We start from the raw sequence: 18844 nt of genomic DNA, 5'->3' as shown, positions 1-18844 counted from the left end.
TTCGTGGATGAGGAACGTTAGAGTGAAGAACTAGAGGCAGTGCAGGACGTATCTTTTTTCGCTCTGACCGTAACTTAGGTACAAGCTGGCTCATTGGATTCCACACTCTCTCCTATTTCTATTGTGGATCACGGATTTGTATTTTAAACCACCTCGGATACTATATCCTCTTGAAAATGAGAGTCGAGCACGCGAAATGGACATTCACAGTGACTTTTATCTCCACGACAATACATCGGTGACACACTTAGCTACTGAGCTAACGTGATAGCATCGTTCTCAAATGCAGATAGAAACAAAATACATAAATCCCTGACTGGAAGGATAGACAGAAGATCAACAATACTATTAAACCATGTACATGTAACTACACGGTTAATAATTATCAGCCTGGCAAAGCTTAACAATACTGTTGCTAACGACGCTGAAGCTAACTTAGCAACTTAGCAACCGGACCTCACAGAGCTATGATAAAAACATTAGCGCTCCACCTACGCCAGCCAGCCCTCATCTGCTCATCACCACCCGTGCTCACCTGCGTTCCAGCAATCGACGGCGCGACGAAGGACTTCACCCGATCATCCGTGGGGTGGGCGGCTAGCATCGGCTAGGCGTCTGCTATCCAAGTAAGTACTCCTTGTTGTGTTGCTACAGCCAGCCGCTAATACACCGATCCCACCTACAACGTTCTTCTTTGCAGCCTCCATTGTTCATTAAACAAATTGCAAAAGATTCACCAACACAGATGTCCAGAATACTGTGGAATTATGAAATGAAAACAGAGCTTTTTGTATAGGATTTTACGGGCTCCGAATACTTCCCTTGCCCTCGTGACGTCACACGCATACGTCATATCCAAAGGAGTTTTTCAACCGGAAGTTTAGCGGGAGTAGTTGGTAGTAGTGGGTTTCAGTAGGCCTTTAAATGCCTACTGAAACCCACTACTACTGACCACGCAGTCTGATAGTTTATATATCAATGATGAAATCTTAACATTGCAACACATGCCAATACGGCCGGGTTAACTTATAAAGTGCAATTTTAAATTTCCCGCGAAACTTCCGGTTGAAAACGTCTCTGTATGATGATGTGTGCTCGTGACGTCACGGAGTGAACGGAAGTATTCGGACTTCATTGGATCCAATACAAAAAAGCTCTGTTTTCACCACATAATTCCACAGTATTCTGGACATCTGTGTTGGTGAATCTTTTGCAATTTGTTTAATGAACAATGAAGACTGCAAAGAAGAAAGCTGTAGGTGGGATCGGTGTATTAGCGGTTGGCTGCAGCAACACAACCAGGAGGACTTTGAGATGGATAGCAGACGCGCTAGCCGCCGACCTTACCTTGACTTCCTCCGTCTCCGGGCCGCCGACCGCATCTATGATCGGGTGAAGTCCTTCGTCGCGCCGTCGATCGCTGGAACGCAGGTGAGCACGGGTGTTGATGAGTAGATGAGGGCTGGCTGGCGCAGGTGGATAGCTAATGTTTTTAGCATAGCTCTGTCGAGGTCCCGTAGTTAAATTAGCTTCAATGGCGTCGTTAGCAACAGCATTGTTAAGCTTCGCCAGGCTGGAAAGCATTAACCGTGTAGTTACATGTCCATGGTTTAATAGTATTGTTGATTTTCTGCCTATCCTTCCAGTTAGGGGTTTACGGTATTTATTTTGTTTCTATCTGCATTTAAGCACGATGCTATCACGTTATCTCCGTAGCTAAAGAGCTTCGCCGATGTATTGTCGTGGAGATAAAAGTCACTGTGAATGTCCATTTCGCGTTCTCGACTCTCATTTTCAAGAGGATATAGTATCCGAGGTGGTTTGAAATACAAATCCGTGATCCACAATAGAAAAAGGAGAAAGTGTGGAATCCAATGAGCCAGCTTGTACCTAAGTTACGGTCAGAGCGAAAAAAGATACGTCCTGCACTGCAGTCTAGTCCTTCCCTCCCACGTTCCTCATCCACGAATCTTTCATCCTCGCTCAAATTAATGGGGTAATCGTCGCTTTCTCTGTCCGAATCGCTCTCGCTGCTGGTGTAAACAATAGGAAAATGTGAGGAGCCTTTCAACCTGCGACGTCACGCTACTTCCGGTACAGGCAAGGCTTTTTTTATCAGCGATCAAAAGTTGCGACCTTTATCGTCGATGTTCTCTACTAAATCCTTTCAGCAAAAATATGGCAATATCGCGAAATGATCAAGGATGACACATAGAATGGATCTGCTATCCCCGTTTAAATTAAAAAATGTCATTTCAGTAGGCCTTTAACAGGAAGCACACTGTCTGTATTTCCCTCGCACATTTAACCGTGCGGTCCAGATATAAAAATGATGGAGTTTTATGGGGCTTCCTCCGGAAATCGCGGAACAATTTGCCGAAGCAGCCGCGCATCCCGGACTTCCTCCCTCCGCCACCTCGCCGCTATTACCCGACATTTAGCGTGTCCGAGGCTCAGGACTGGAAAATCAATGCTCAGGCGCCGCGCAGCCTCTCCGGTGAAATTACAGCAATGGAAAATAGCATATTGCTTTGAGCGCCGGTGGCTCGGCAGAGTGGGGGAAATGGGTCGGAACGTCGGAGGAGGTCAGGATTTGCAGCTCGAAGGGGAGACAAAGTTGCTGGATGGACTTTAGTTCACACTTGTCTTCATTTTGTTTTGCACTAAGGCAGGGCTCTTCAACTACATCTTGAAGAGGGCCGCCGTTTCAAGAGCCCGAGGGCTCAGGGGCCGCACATCGACATGTGGATGTTTTCTCAGAAAGTGCCCCCCCCAGGTTGTATTCCTTTGAGACGGCGTGTACTTATTTGCAAAGTAAACACACTACACTGTCAATAAATTCATTATTCTGCCCTTGCTACTCGTTCCCAGCGTGTGCAGTTAGACATATAGTTAACTGCATGAAGGAACAGAAGCTCCAGAAGTTTTGAGAATTGATGTTCCTTATTTTGAACTATTTTCCTTCCTCGGTTTTATTTCTTTACACTTATTCCTTCATTTAGGTTTGTAAGACTGAAAATATAAACATGAAATAAACATAACTGTAGGGTTGTTTCGATACCAATATTTTGGCACCGGCACCAAAATGTTTTTCGATACTTTTCTAAATAAAGGGGACCACAAAAAATGGCATTATTGGCTTTATTTGAACAAAAAATCTTACGGTACATTAAACATGTGTTTCTTATTGCAATCAAAGAACAATTGTGGCCTTAAATAAAATAGTGAACATGCTAGACCACTTCTCTTTTAGTAGTAAGTAAGCAAACAAAGGCTCTTAATTTGGCAGAAACATATTGTGTCATAAATGGATTATTAATCTACTTGTCTAAAAGTCTGATTTTTGACATTTATTAAGATTTTTTTTCAGAACATATATACTTTGTTGTCTAGTTGCTGGTAAAAGTCAGATTGTTGAGCTATATTTCGATTTTTTTTTCAGAACATTCATACTTTGTTGTCCAGTTGCTGGTAAAAGTCAGATTTTGCGACTTATTTTTTTTCTTTTTCAGAACATTCATACTTTGTTGTCCAGTCGCTGGTAAAAGTCCGATTTTTGCGACTTTTTTTTTTTTTTTTCAGAACATTCAAACTTTGTTGTCCAGTCTCTGGTAAAAGTCCTATTTTTGCGAATTATTTAGATTTTTTTCAAAACATTCATACTTTGTTGTCCAGTCGCTGGTAAAAGTCAGATTTTTGCGATTTATTTAGATTTTTTTTCAGAACATTCAAACTTTGTTATCCAGTCTCTGGTAAAAGTCCTGTTTTTGCGACCTATTTTGATTTTTTTTCAAAACATTCACACTTTGTTGTCCAGTCGCTGGTAAAAGTCAGATTTTTGCGATTTATTTAGATTATTTTTTAGAACATTCATACTTTGTTGTCCAGTCGCTGGTACAAGTCAGATTTTTGCGACTTATTTTCTTTCTTTTTTTTCCAGAACATTCATACTTTGTTGTCCAGTCTCTGGTAAAAGTCATATTTTTTCGATTTATCTGAATTTTTTTTCAGAACATTCATACTTTGTTGTCCAGTCTCTGGTAAAAGTCAGATTTTCGCGGTTTATTTATATATTTTTTCAGAACATTCAAACTTTGTTGTCCAGTCGATGGTAAAAGTCAGATTTTCGCGGTTTATTTAGATTTTTTTTTCCCAGAACATTCATACTTTGTTGCCAGTCACTGCTAAAAGTCAGATTTTTGTGACTCATTTTCTTTTTTTTTCAGAACATTCATACTTTGTTGTCCAGTCGCTGGTAAAAGTCAGATTTTTGTGACTCATTTTCTTTTTTTTTTCAGAACATTCATACTTTGTTGTCCAGTCTCTGGTAAAAGTCCGATTTTTGCGAGCTATTTAGATTTTTTTTCAAAACATTCATACTTTGTTGTCCAGTCGCTGGTAAAACTCAGATTTTTTAGATTTTTTTTCTCAGAACATTCATACCTTGTTGTCCAGTTGCTGGTAAAAGTCTGATTTTTGCGACTTATTTTCTTTCTTTTTTTCAGAACATTCATACTTTGTTGTCCAGTTGCTGGTAAAAGTCAGATTTTTGCGACTTATGTTCTTTCTTTCTTTTCCAGAACATTCATACTTTGTTGTGCAGTCGCTGGTAAAACTCAGATTTTTGCAATTTATTTACATTTTTTTTCAGAACATTCATACTTTGTTGTCCAGTCGCTGGTAAAAGTCCGATTTTTGCGACCTATTTTGATTTTTTTTTCAAAACATTCATATTTTGTTGTCCAGTCGCTGGTAAAACTAGATTTTTGCGATTTATTCAGATTTTTTTTCTCAGAACATTCATACTTTGTTGTGTGGTCGCTGGTAAAACTTCGTTTTTTAGATTTATTTAGATTTTTTTCTCAGAACATTCATACTTTGTTGTGCAGTCTCTGTTAAAAGTCAGATTTTTGCGATTTATATAGATTTTTTTTCAGAACATTCAAACATTGTTGTCCAGTCGCTGGTAAAAGTCAGATTTTTGCGACTTATGTTCTTTCTTTCTTTTCCAGAACATTCATACTTTGTTGTGCAGTCGCTGGTAAAACTCAGATTTTTGCAATTTATTTAGATTTTTTTTCAGAACATTCATACTTTGTTGTCCAGTCGCTGGTAAAAGTCTGATTTTTGCCACCTATTTTGATTTTTTTTCAAAACATTCATATTTTGTTGTCCAGTCGCTGGTAAAACTAGATTTTTGAGATTTATTCCGATTTTTTTTCTCAGAACATTCATACTTTGTTGTGTGGTCGCTGGTAAAACTCCGTTTTTTAGATTTATTTTGATTTTTTTCTCAGAACATTCATACTTTGTTGTGCAGTCTCTGGTAAAAGTCAGATTTTTGCGATTTATATAGATTTTTTTTCAGAACATTCAAACATTGTTGTCCAGTCGCTGGTAAAAGTCCGATTTTTGCGACTTATGTTCTTTCTTTCTTTTCCAGAACGTTCATACTTTGTTGTGCAGTCGCTGGTAAAACTCAGATTTTCGCAATTTATTTAGATTTTTTTTCAGAACATTCATACTTTGTTGTGCAGTCTCTGGTAAAAGTCAGATTTTTGCGATTTATATAGATTTTTTTTCAGAACATTCAAACATTGTTGTCCAGTCGCTGGTAAAAGTCAGATTTTTGCGACTTATGTTCTTTCTTTCTTTTCCAGAACATTCATACTTTGTTGTGCAGTCGCTGGTAAAACTCAGATTTTCGCAATTTATTTAGATTTTTTTTCAGAACATTCATACTTTGTTGTCCAGTCGCTGGTAAAAGTCCGATTTTTGCGACCTATTTTGATTTTTTTTCAAAACATTCATATTTTGTTGTCCAGTCGCTGGTAAAACTAGATTTTTGCGATTTATTCAGATTTTTTTTCTCAGAACATTCATACTTTGTTGTGTGGTCGCTGGTAAAACTCAGTTTTTTAGATTTATTTTGATTTTTTTCTCAGAACATTCATGCTTTGTTGTGCAGTTTCTGGTAAAAGTCAGATTTTTGCGATTTATATAGATTTTTTTTCAGAACATTCAAACATTGTTGTCCAGTCGCTGGTAAAAGTCAGATTTTTGCGACCTATTTCGATTTTTTTTCAAAACATTCATACTTTGATGTCCAGTCGCTTGTAAAAGTCCGATTTTTGCGACTTATTTTCTTTCTTTTTTCAGAACATTCATACTTTGTTGTCCAGTCGCCGGTAAAAGTCTGATTTTTGCGATTTATTTTGATTTTTTTTCAGAACATTCAAACATTGTTGTCCAGTCGCTGGTAAAAGTCAGATTTTTGCGACTTATTTTCTTTCTTTTTTTTCCAGAACATTCATACTTTGCTGTCCAGTCTCTGGTAAAAGTCAGATTTTTTCGATTTATCAGAATTTTTTTTCAGAACATTCATACTTTGTTGTGCAGTCTCTGGTTAAAGTCCGATTTTTGCGATTTATTTGGATTTTTTTTTTCCAGAACATTCATACTTTGTTGTCCAGTCTCTGGTAAAACTCAGATTTTTGCGATATATTTGGATTTTTTTCTCAAAACATTCATACTTTGTTGTCCTGTCTCTGGTAAAAGTCAGATTTTTTCGATTTATCAGAATTTTTTTTTCAGAACATTCATACTTTGTTGTCCAGTCTCTGGTTAAAGTCCGATTTTTGCGATTTATTTGGATTTTTTTTCCCAGAGCATTTATACTTTGTTGTCCAGTCGCTGGTAAAAGTCAGATTTTTGCGATTTATTTGGATTTTTTTTTTCAGAACATTCATACTTTGTTGTCCAGTCTCTGGTAAAACTCAGATTTTTGCGATTCATTTGGAGTTTTTTTTCAGAACATTCATACTTTGTGTCCAGTCGCTGGTAAAAGTCAGATTTTTGCGACCTATTTTGATTTTTTTTCCAAACATTCATATTTTGTTGTCCAGTCGCTGGTAAAACTAGATTTTTGGGATTTATTTAGATTTTTTTTCTCAGAACATTCATACTTTGTTGTGCAGTCGCTGGTAAAACTCAGATTTTTTAGATTTATTTAGATTTTTTTTCTCAGAACATTCATACTTTGTTGTCAAGTCGCTGGTAAAAGTCAGATTTTTTAGATTTATTTAGATTTTTTTTCTCAGAACATTCATACTTTGTTGTCAAGTCGCTGGTAAAAGTCAGATTGTTGCGATTTATTGAGATTTATTTTTCAGAATATTCATACTTTGTTGTCCAGTCTCTAGTAAAAGTCAGATTTTAGCGACTCAATTCTATTTTTTTTCAGAACATTCATACTTTGTTGTCCAGTCGCTGGTGAAAGTCAGATTTTTGCGATGTATTTATTTTAGAACACTAATACTTCGTTGTCTAGTCGCCGATGAAAGTCTGGTTTTTGCGATTTATTTTACAGAGTCGATCGTGCCAGTTTTAGTTTGAATGAGTTGTCTTCTTCTACTCACCCCACTGTTGCTTCAAAGTGACACATATGCCTCTCTGCTGCCCCCTGCGGGGTGGCAGGAGATCTGCATACAAGAGCAACACTCATTTGAATGGTATCATCAAGCCTTTTTGGGTGATGTTCGGCGGTTGAACAGCACTAAAGTATCTAGACTATCTACAAAATTCTCGTATACACTTGCAGAACTTCCAGAATGTGCCTCAACGTATGCAAAGGAAATATGTGGCGGGATTGACATGAACAAAGCAGGTGTTTACATGGATAACACAAATATTGTACATGGCCTCCAGGTTGTTGTCTACATAACAGATGAGAACGACTGCACTCCTGAGTTCCTCCACTCCATCTACACTCGAGACAACATTCCTGAGAACGTCGCACCCGGAACGTCGCTGCTGCAAGGTCAGTTTGCTTTGAGAATAAAAAGTGTTTGGCGCAAGGTGGGTGTGGGGGTCCAAACTAGGGCCCACGGGCCAAGTGTGGCATGCCAGCGTTCAATAAAGCATCGCAGCTCTGAGTACTTTCAAATGAGTCATAAATACCAGGCAGTCTCTAAATGCTACGGATTTGCTGTCATTGTCCGTAGAAAAAAAAAGTACTGGTATTTTCCTGAGGTATTGTACCGTTTTTAATTTATTAGTATATTGTACAACCCTACATTCCACTAGTGTTGTCCCGATACCAATAATTTGGTACCGGTACCGGTACCAAAATGTATTTCGATACTTTCCGGTACTTTTGTAAATAAAGGGCACCACAAAAAATTGCATTATTGGCTTTATTTTAACAAAAGAATCTTAGGGTACATTAAACATATGTTTCTTATTGCAAGTTTGTCCTTAAATAAAATAGTGAACATACTAGACAACTCGTCTTTTAGTAGTAAGTAAACAAAGGCTCCTAATTTAGTCTGCTGACATATGCAGTAACATACTGTGTCATTTTCCATTCTATTATTTTGTCAAAATTATTTAGGACAAGCGGTAGAAAATGTATTATTAATCTACTTGTTCATTTACTGTTAATATCTGCTTACTTTCTCTTTTAACATGTTCTATCTACACTTCTGCTAAAATGTAATAATCACTTATTCTTCTGTTTGGATACTTTGCATTAGTTTCGGATGATACCACAAATTTGGGTATCAATCCGATACCAAGTCGTCACAGGATCATACATTGGTCATATTCAAAGTCCTCATGTGTCCAGGGACATATTTCCTGACTTTATAAACATAATAAACATTTTAAAAAGGAAAAAAGATGTTGTGATGCTAAAAAATATAGATATAATCATAGTAGTATCGACTAGATACGCTCCTGTACTTGGTATCATTACAGTTGACGTTAGGTGTAGATCCACCAATGGTGTTTGTTTACATTGTTACGCCGGTGAGCTACGGTGTGTAGTGAAGCATGTTTAGCTATTCCTGGTCCTGCAGGGATGATACTTGTAAGACACTTACTTTATTTGTCGCCATGGAGACGAGTATTAGTGATTTAGAAGTAGCTACAACACTGCCGACTGCGGATGGACTTTAGCACAAGGGTTAAAGCACCTCTTCCTGAGGGCGTTTCAGTGTTATAACTTCACCTTTATCGATAGTTTTTAAGCCAAAATGCGTCCGTTCTCCCTTTTCTGTCTCCACACTGTGTCTGCTTGTAAGCACTCAGTGATTGTGCGCTGCCGAACATGCTCGTCTGCTCGTAAACCACCAATGACACGACGTGACGACAACAGAGGGGCGGGGGACCGGTACTTTTTAGAGGCGGTATAGTACCGAATATGATTCATTAGTATCGCGGTACTATACTAATACCGCTATACCGTACAACCCTACATTCCACACTACAACATTTTAAAAATGTATGTTTGGTTCGTGTCAGAGATGTCCGATACTGGCTTTTTTGCCGATATCCGATATTCCGATATTGTCCAACTCTTAATTACCGATTCCGATATCAACCAATACCGATATATACAGTCGTGGAATTAACACATTAGTATGCCTAATTTTGTTGTGATGCCCCGCTGGATGCATTAAACCAGGGGTGTCCAAAGTGCGGCCCGGGGGCCATTTGCGGCCCGTAGCTAATTGTTTAGCGGCCCGCCACACATTCTGGAAATACTATTGTAAAAATAAAAAAAGAACATTAAAAAAAGTGGAATGAGGTGAAATCTAACGAGAAAAAGTTGCAATGTTGACACAAAAGCTGCCATGCAAGCTGTTTTTTTTTCTTTTGTCTTTCTTTATTTTTCTTTTTTTGCCATTGCTCAAAAAATAATAATAATGACAAAAAATCCATGTTATAATGAATTATTTTCAGGGCTCCAATTACTTCAAATATTTCACTTTAAAATGTTTTATGTGGTAAATATTGCATATATTGTGTAGTAGCCATATAAAAACATCAAAGTTTTCTTTGACAAAAGCGCATAAAACAAACAAAATAATAGATCCAGCATAAAATGGACAGATATGTCTGAAGTTGATCTCGTAACTTAAGTGTTGAAAGAAAAACAAATAATAATAAAAATGTATCACTTTATGAGTGGGGCACCTTTTGGATCCCAAATATATTTAGTGATTTTTTATTTATCTTTTCACTGTGATTACTCAAAAATATGAAAGAATTAAAATCAATGGTGTCCTGAATTATTGATCTTTTAGGGCTCTAATTACTAAATACTGCATATTTCAGTTTTACTATAAAAAAAACAGAAAAGCCATAAAACATTTTTTTTAATTTGTATTACTTTATATCAACTTGAAGTTGATATAGAGATTTACTGTAAGCGTTAAATAATTTAAAAAAAATAATAATCTGACTTATTTTTAAAATTTTAATGACTGAGACCCTTTATGGTCCCCGGAACCCCTAAAGGTAAAATGAATAAAAAAATGCATATATTTTGTTATGGTTTGAAAATGAAAAATATCAAAATGGCCCCCACATGCTTTAATTTTTCCGTGTGCGGCCCTCAGTGGAAAAAGTTTGGACACCCCTGCATTAAACAATGTAACAAGGTTTTCCAAAATAAATCAACTCAAGTTATGGGGAAAAATGCCAACACGGCACCGCCATATTTATTATTGAAGTCACAAAGTGACTAGCGTGGGGGTGTATATCGTAGCGTCCCGGAAGAGTTAGTGCTGCAAGGGGTTCTGGGTATTTGTTCTGTTGTGTTAATGTTGTGTTACGGTGCGGATGTTCTCCCCAATTGTGTTTGTCATTTTTGTTTGGTGTGGGTTCACAGTGTGGCGCATATTTGTAACAGTGTTAAAGTTGTTTATACGGTCACCTTCAGTGTGACCTGTATGGCTGTTGACCAAGTGTGACTTGCATTCACTTGTGTGTGTGAAAAGCCGTAGATATTATGTGACTGGGCCGACACGCAAAGGCAGTGCCTTTAAGGTTTATTGGCGCTCTGTACTTCTCCCTACGTCCGTGTACACAGCGGCGTTTTAAAAAGTCATACATTTTACTTTCTGAAACCGATACCGATAATTTCCGATATTACATTTTAAAGCATTTATCGGCCGATAATATCGGCAGACCGATATTATCGGACATCTCTAGTTTGTGTTGATATTAATCTCGTATAATCGATAAAGTCAAAGCTCCAATATCGGCCTTGTATCGGAAGTGAAAAAGTGGTATCAGCACACTCCTAGTTTATTAATGTGCGACTGTTCTAAAAGATCTTCTTTTTTTTTAGCTCATTACGCTTCAATGCTTCTTCCTCCTCCTCCTCCTCCTCCTCCTCCGCAGTTTTGGCGCGGGACTGCGACTCGGGCGCCAACTCGGAGCTCTCCTACCGGGTGCACAGCAGCGACTTTGACATCACCGCGGGGGGCGTGGTCAGCCCCGCCCGCCGCCTGGACTACGAGCGGCCCAATCACGTCTACGAGTTCTCGGTGGTCGCCGTGGACGCCGGCACTCCGCCCCGCACGGGCTCCGCCTCCGTGCGCGTCCGAGTGGCCAACAGCAACGACGAGTCGCCCGTCTTCTCGCAGAGCGTGTACGTTCACTCTCTCTCTCTCCCGTCTCTCGCCCAGTTGCTCTCATTAGTCTATTTTTAATCCATCTGTCTGTTTCACACATCATTTTTACTTTCTCGCCACACCTTTTTTTCCCCCTCGTTGTTCACACCCCCGTCTTTTTGCACCTTCACTCCCTCCTGTTTCTGAAATTTTTTTCTTTTTTTCTTTTTTTCTTTTTTTAAAACTTTTTATTCGACCCCTTTTACCGTATTGCATTTGCACTATCTTGTTTAGCACATTCATTGTTTATGTTATTTGTTAGTTTTTTTGTTTTGCTTAGTTTATTTGTTTTTTTTTTTGCTCTATGCTTTTTTAACCTGTAAAGCACTTTGGTTCAATTTTTTTTTTTTTTTTTTTTTTTTTTTTTTTTTTTTTTTTTTACTTTTTATTCGACCCCTTTTACCGTATTGCATTTGCACTATCTTGTTTAGCACATTCATTGTTTATGTTCTTTGTTTGTTTTTTTGTTTTGCTTAGTTTTTTTGTTGTTTTTTTGCTCTATGCTTTTTTAACCTGTAAAGCACTTTGGTTCGATTTAAAAGTTGTTGAAAACGTGCTATATAAATAAATTTGACTTGACTTGACTTGACTTGACTTGACTTGACTTGACTTGACTGTGTGGATCCAAACTCCAACTCAACTTCTAACTTTTCTCCAGTTACAAGACCTTCCTCAGCGAGGATGCCGGGCCCGACACGCTGGTCGCCATCGTCCACGCCAACGACCCCGACGGGGACGCCGTGTCGTACGCCATCACCGGCGGCAACGAGGACAGCAACTTCCTGCTGGACAACCAGAAAGGTGAGAGAGACGTGACGTAGATTGGCGATAAGTATGACGATCCTCCTGGTAGGGGTGTATCCCTTTATGGAGGATGCCTGTGCGTGTCTTAGTTTAACGTGGGGAGACTGGTGCACAGACAGTCACCACACCATCCTTGACAGAATCGGGTCAGGGTCCAGTGGCATGGAGTCCAAGACGACTGGGGGACCCTTTTCTGCTGCAGCCTTCTTTCGCATCGCAGCCGTTGTGGTAGTTCTTAAAATCTACCGTCTTCCCCCTGCTCCGCCGTTGAGGTCTTCACCGTATCCCTGGCTAGGGGGCAGTCAGGTACTAGGCCTTTGCCAAGGGCCACCTGGGGTAACAGTAGTAAAGGGGTTAACCTCCTAGTGCCCCAAGACCCCCATAGAGTAAGCTGACCCTATTCTGAAACCCCAAAAAGAGGACACATATATGCGTGCCAAGGCGGGCAGCACGCCAAGGCCGGGACCGCATTTTCCGCACTATAAGGCGCACCTAAAATCCTCCAATTTTCTCAAAAGCTGACAGTGCGCCTTATAATCCGGTGCGCCTTATATATGGACCAATATTGAGCCACCACAGGTCTCGCAACTACGGGATGCATAAAGTAACCCAAGCCTCTACAGTGTTTCCCATAAACTGCCAAGATACCTGTGGCGGTGGGGGCGTGGCTATGGGCGTGGTCACCATGACATCATCGAGTAATTTGCATAATTTACTACAATGATATGATTTTCTCTAAAAAGGCTCAAAAAATGTATACTTACTAATTAATAATAACAGTTTTGTTTTAAACGTCCATCCATCCATCCATCCATTTTACAATATAATTACAACACTTTATGTACATATTTATTTACAGGTTTGAACAATAAGTTATTCACTGAAATATATTTATTAATTGTGGTTCTTACAAAAAATATATATTAAAATATAAAAGCTAAAATGTCTCTTAAAGCTCTGCGCCTTTAGTTAGTGCATACTAAATAATTAAACTTCAGCCTACTAAATAATGCTATTTGGTAACAGTAGAAGAGAAAGTCAAACACAAATACAAATAGACGGAATAGAAATTGAAAGAGTAAACGAAACCAAATTTCTAGGTATAATGATTGATGATAAATTGAACTGGAAATCTCACGTAAAAAATATACAACATAAAGTAGCAAGAAACACGTCAATAATGAATAAAGCAAAACCTGTTCTAGACCAAAAATCCCTTCATATTCTATACTGCTCACTAGTGTTACCATATCTGAGTTACTGTGTAGAAATATGGGGAAATAATTACAAAAGTACACTTCATTCATTAACGGTGTTACAAAAAAGATCAGTTAGAATAATACATAATGTTGGATATAGAGAACATACAAACCCTTTATTTATTGAATCAAAAATACTGAAATTCCACGACAAAGTGAATTTGCAAACAGCTAAAATTATGCACAAAGCAAACTATAACCTGCTACCCAAGAATATACAACAATTCTTCTCAAAAAAAGAGGAGAAATATAATCTTAGAGAAAAACGTAATTTAAAACATTTGTTTGCACGTACAACACTTAAGACCTTCAGTATATCAGTATGTGGAATTAAATTATGGAATGGATTAAGCAAAGCAATCAAACAATGTACTAATATGATGCACTTCAAGAAACTCTTCAAACTTAAAGTGTTTACAAAGTACAAAGAAGAAGAACCATGACAAACATTCTCAATTTATTTCATCCATCCATTCATTCATTCTTAAAGTAATCTTACTTATCTCATCATATGAAATATGACTTACTTCACCAATTATTATTATTAAATTCTTACTATTATTTATTTATTTATTTTTATTGTGATTACTTATGGAGTTTATTGTGAAAAAATTGTGAACAGGAAGTGAACAAAAAGTTTTGCAACTGTTATGTAAAGAAGAGGGGTAGGATTAAATAAGCTCTGCTTCTTCCTACTCCTTTTCGAACATGTTGAAAAGAAACTGGAAATTGTGATGTATCATGTTGTTTGATTGATTTGATTGAGACTTTTATTAGTAGGTTGCACAGTGAAGTACATATTCCGTACAATTGACCACTAAATGGTAACACCCGAATAAGTTTTTCAACTTGTTTAAGTCGGGGTCCACTTAAATTGATTCATGATACAGATATATACTATCATATATACTATCATCATAATACAGTCATCACACAAGATAATCACATTGAATTATTTACATTATTTACAATCAGGAGTGTGGAGGGGGGGTGGGGGGGGGGGGGTGGGTGGGATATGGACATCAAGTAGTGGACATAGAGAGAGAGAGAGAGAGAGAGAGATCAGAAGGCATAAGAAAAAGAATCTGCATTTGATTGTTTACATTTGATTATTAGCAATCCGGGGAGGGTGTTAGTTTAGGGTTGTAGCTGCCTGGAGGTGAACTTTTATAGCGGTTTTGAAGGAGGATAGAGATGCCCTTTCTTTTATACCTGTTGGGAGCGCATTCCACATTGATGTGGCATAGAAAGAGAATGAGTTAAGACCTTTGTTAGTTCGGAATCTGGGTTTAACGTGGTTAGTGGAGCACCCCCTGGTGTTGTGGTTATGGCGGTCATTTACGTTAAGGAAGTAGTTTGACATGTACTTCGGTATCAGGGAGGTGTAGCGGATTTTATAGACTAGGCTCAGTGCAAGTTGTTTAACTCTGTCCTCCACCTTGAGCCAGCCCACTTTAGAGAAGTGGGTAGGAGTGAGGTGGGATCTGGGGTGGAGGTCTAGAAGTAACCTGACTAGTTTGTTCTGAGATGTTTGGAGTTTAGATTTGAGGGTTTTGGAGGTGCTAGGGTACCAGGAGGTGCATGCGTAATCGAAAAAGGGTTGAACGAGAGTTCCCGCCAGAATCCTCAAGGTGCTTTTGTTGACCAGAGAGGAAATTCTGTAGAGAAATCTCGTTCGTTGGTTAACCTTTTTGATTACCTTGGTTGCCATTTTATCACAGGAAAGGTTAGCCTCTAGAATGGAACCTAGGTAGGTGACCTCATCTTTCCTGGTGATGACACTGTCACCTACTTTTATGGTGAAGTGATTGACTCTCTTAAGTTTGATGTGGGACCCAAACAGGATGGATTCTGTTTTACCCAAGTGGATGGATAGCTTGTTGTCAGCGAGCCAGGTGCAAGTTCTACAGAGCTCAGCACTGAGGATTTTCTCCACCTGTGACTTGTCCTTGCCGGATACCAGCAGGGCAGAGTCATCCGCAAACAAAAACAATTCACAGTCACATGCCGATGACATGTCGTTTATGTATATTAGGAACAGTAAAGGTCCCAATATACTGCCTTGGGGGACTCCACAGTTCACCGAGAGGGGGGGGGACACGGTGCCGTTCACCTCTACCACCTGCTCCCTCCCCTCCAAGTAAGACTGCATCCAGCTCCAAGAGGTTTTGTTAAATCCGATTGCTCTGAGCTTATCCAACAGTATAGCGTGGTTAACGGTGTCAAAGGCCTTCTGAAGGTCCAGCATGACCATGCCGCAGTATTTGCCCGCGTCCACCTCATGTTTGATGTGGTCGGTCAGATAGAGAAGGCATGTGTCAGTGGAGTGGTTAGTTCTGAAGCCGGATTGGAATTTGTACATGAGTTTATTAGTGGCAAGGTAACTATCGACCTGTTCATAAACTATTTTCTCCATTACTTTCGAAATGGAGCTGAGAATAGAAACAGGTCGGTAGTTGCCAGGTTCCAATTTGCTTCCTTTTTTAAAGAGGGGAGTTACTCTTGCTATCTTAAAATCTTTTGGTACTTGTACTTGTATGCTTGCATGTTCGAAATAAACTCAAACTCAAACTCAAACTACTACAACCATATTATTTACCAGCAACATAAAGTGAAACAGAGGCAGAGGTGTCCTGCCACAGTCAGTAACAAATAAACAGAAAACAGTAGTGGTGGTAGATAGACACAGAGCTTCATCAAACATCTGATCCAGTGAACAAAGAGCTCAAAAAATCTTGATAAATAAATAAATGATAAATGGGTTATACTTGTAAAGCGCTTTTCTACCTTCAAGGTACTCAAAGCGCTTTGACAGTATTTCCACATTCACCCATTCACACACACATTCACACACTGATGGAGGGAGCTGCCATGCAAGGCGCTAACCAGCAGCCATCAGGAGCAAGGGTGAAGTGTCTTGCCCAAGGACACAACGGACGTGACTAGGATGGTAGAAGGTGGGGATTGAACCCCAGTAACCAGCAACCCTCCGATTGCTGGCACGGCCACTCTACCAACTTCGCCACGCCGCCCCCTACACTTCTCTTTTGTAAAGTAAATCTGAACAGCCGATATGGGCATTTACATCAACTATATGATTTGCCTGAGAAGCTTGACAGGACACAAAAAAATAAATTAAAAAAAATAAAAATAAAAAATAAAAACCTTTTTTTTTTTTTTTGTGGCGGCCTTAATTTTTTCGTGGCGGGCCGCCACAAACAAATGAATGTGTGGGAAACACTGCTCTACTGTAGCGTCTATTCTATGCGCCTTATAATGCGGTGCGCCTTATATATGAACAAAGTTTTAAAATAGGCCATTCATTGACGGTGCGCCTTATAATTCGGTGCGCCTTATAGTGCGGAAAATACGGTAGGTGAAAATCTGCCAATGATACTCGAACTTGCTTTATAAATAATATATTTATTTAAATAAAGCATTTTTTCTCCTCTGTTGACAGCAGTGTTGGCGGTAGGAATTTTCAAAACGGGGTCCCAGGGACCCCATCAAGTCATAAAAATGGGGTCCCACAGTAAATTTTTGGGGTCCGGTTCCACTTTTTTGTAAGCGTTTTGAAAAAAATATATAAACGTATACATTGTCCTGTTATATCTCACATTTTATATTGTGTTTTGGAAAAAGGTTCTCATAAACGTTACTTAATTCATTAAAAAAAAAAAATACAAAATAAAACAAATGTGTATACATATGTAAATGTATTCAGTTATAAACATTCATTCACTTTCTTCTTTCCTTCATGGATCTAAACTTTAACGCTGCTGGTATTGTTTTTATTGAATAAGTTGTAGGTGTATTTATTTCAGTATAAAAGTGTAAAAAGTGTTTTGCTTGGGTGATGAAATGATGATAATGGTGTGCCAGGGCATACATACAGTTTATATTTAACGCTTAAATCTCTGGAGTCTACATCAACTTCACATCTATCCCTCATTTCAAAATGTTTTAGTTTTTTTATGTTGTTTTTTTTGTTTGTTTGTTTGTTTTCCGCCCTTTTTTGTCAAACAAAACTATGTTTTTTATGGCAAACACACAAAATATGCAAAATCTTCCACCAAAAATATTTTTTAGGGATCTCCGATAATGGCTTTTTGCCGATATGCCGATATTGTCCAACTCTTTAATTACCGATACCGATATCAACCGATACCGATATCAACCGATATATACAGTCGTGGAATTAACACATTATTATGCCTAATTTGGACAACCAGGTATGGTGAAGATAAGGTCCTTTTTAAAAAAATGAATCAAATAAAATAAGATAAATAAATTAAAAACATTTTCTTGAATAAAAAAGAAAGTAAAACGATATAAAAACAGTTACATAGAAACTAGTAATTAATGAAAATGAGTAAAATTAACTGTTAAAGGTTAGTACTATTAGTGGACCAGCAGCACGCACAATCATGTGTGCTTACGGACTGTATCCCTTGCAGACTGTATTGATATATATTGATATATAATGTAGGAACCAGAATATTAATAACAGAAAGAAACAACCCTTTTGTGTGAATGAGTGTAAATGGGGGAGGGAGGTTTTTTGGGTTGGTGCACTAATTGTAAGTGTATCTTGGGTTTTTTATGTTGATTTAATAAAAAAAAAAAAAAAAAAAAAAGTGATACCGATAATAAAAAAAAACGATACCGATCATTTCCGATATTACATTTTAAAGCATTTATCGGCCGATAATATCGGACATCTCTACTTATATTCTGTAACATTCACAGTTTGGAAAAAAAAGTGCAGAGGTAGAAATATTCAAAATAACCTCTTATATATAATCTAAACATAAATAATGCAAAAAACAAGTTAATTAAATGTAAACAAAAAACAGCAGACGAGCTCTCGCCCTGCACAGCTGTTTTGTGCTTTGTAGTGTCCATATGGGCTTGTAGATCGTTATTTGCCACAGATATATACCTTCCTGCTTTGCACACAGTGCATTCTGCTTCCCATGTGTCACGGCCAGGACCAAAACACACATACTTTAACCACAAATCATCCGTGAAGTTGCATTTACGTTTCGGGTTTATCTCTTGTGTCCTGTCTGTCTCTCGACTGTCTCACTCTCTGTCTCTGCCCCTCCCTCACGAATGTTGCTGCGTGCGCACACCTTCACAATTTGTTTTGTTTTTAACCCCTTCTTAACCCTGGACGTACATTGAAAATACACGCAACCCTAACTCAAAATACAGGACATTTGAGGCATTTAAGAAACCCCGCCCGGACAGCCTCGTTAAAGAGGACATGTCCGGGGAAAAGAGGACGTATGGTCAGTCTACCATAGAGGAGCCTCC

General features: G+C 38.4%; 1 protein-coding gene across 1 annotated transcript in view; it reads left to right on the top strand.

Moving 5' to 3' along the window:
* si:dkey-22o22.2 (neural-cadherin) overlaps positions 1-18844 on the top strand; it is a 367974-nt gene that overhangs the window by 197286 nt on the left and 151844 nt on the right. Inside the window, exons 8-10 of the mRNA XM_062062641.1 lie at positions 7708-7819; positions 11191-11440; positions 12121-12263. Of these exons, the coding sequence (XP_061918625.1) occupies positions 7708-7819; positions 11191-11440; positions 12121-12263 (505 nt within the window). The remainder of the gene's footprint in view (positions 1-7707; positions 7820-11190; positions 11441-12120; positions 12264-18844) is intronic.

This window comes from Entelurus aequoreus, linkage group LG11, assembly GCF_033978785.1.
Source record: "Entelurus aequoreus isolate RoL-2023_Sb linkage group LG11, RoL_Eaeq_v1.1, whole genome shotgun sequence".
Lineage (NCBI taxonomy): Eukaryota > Metazoa > Chordata > Actinopteri > Syngnathiformes > Syngnathidae > Entelurus > Entelurus aequoreus.
This window is presented reverse-complemented; position numbering and strand designations above follow the sequence as displayed.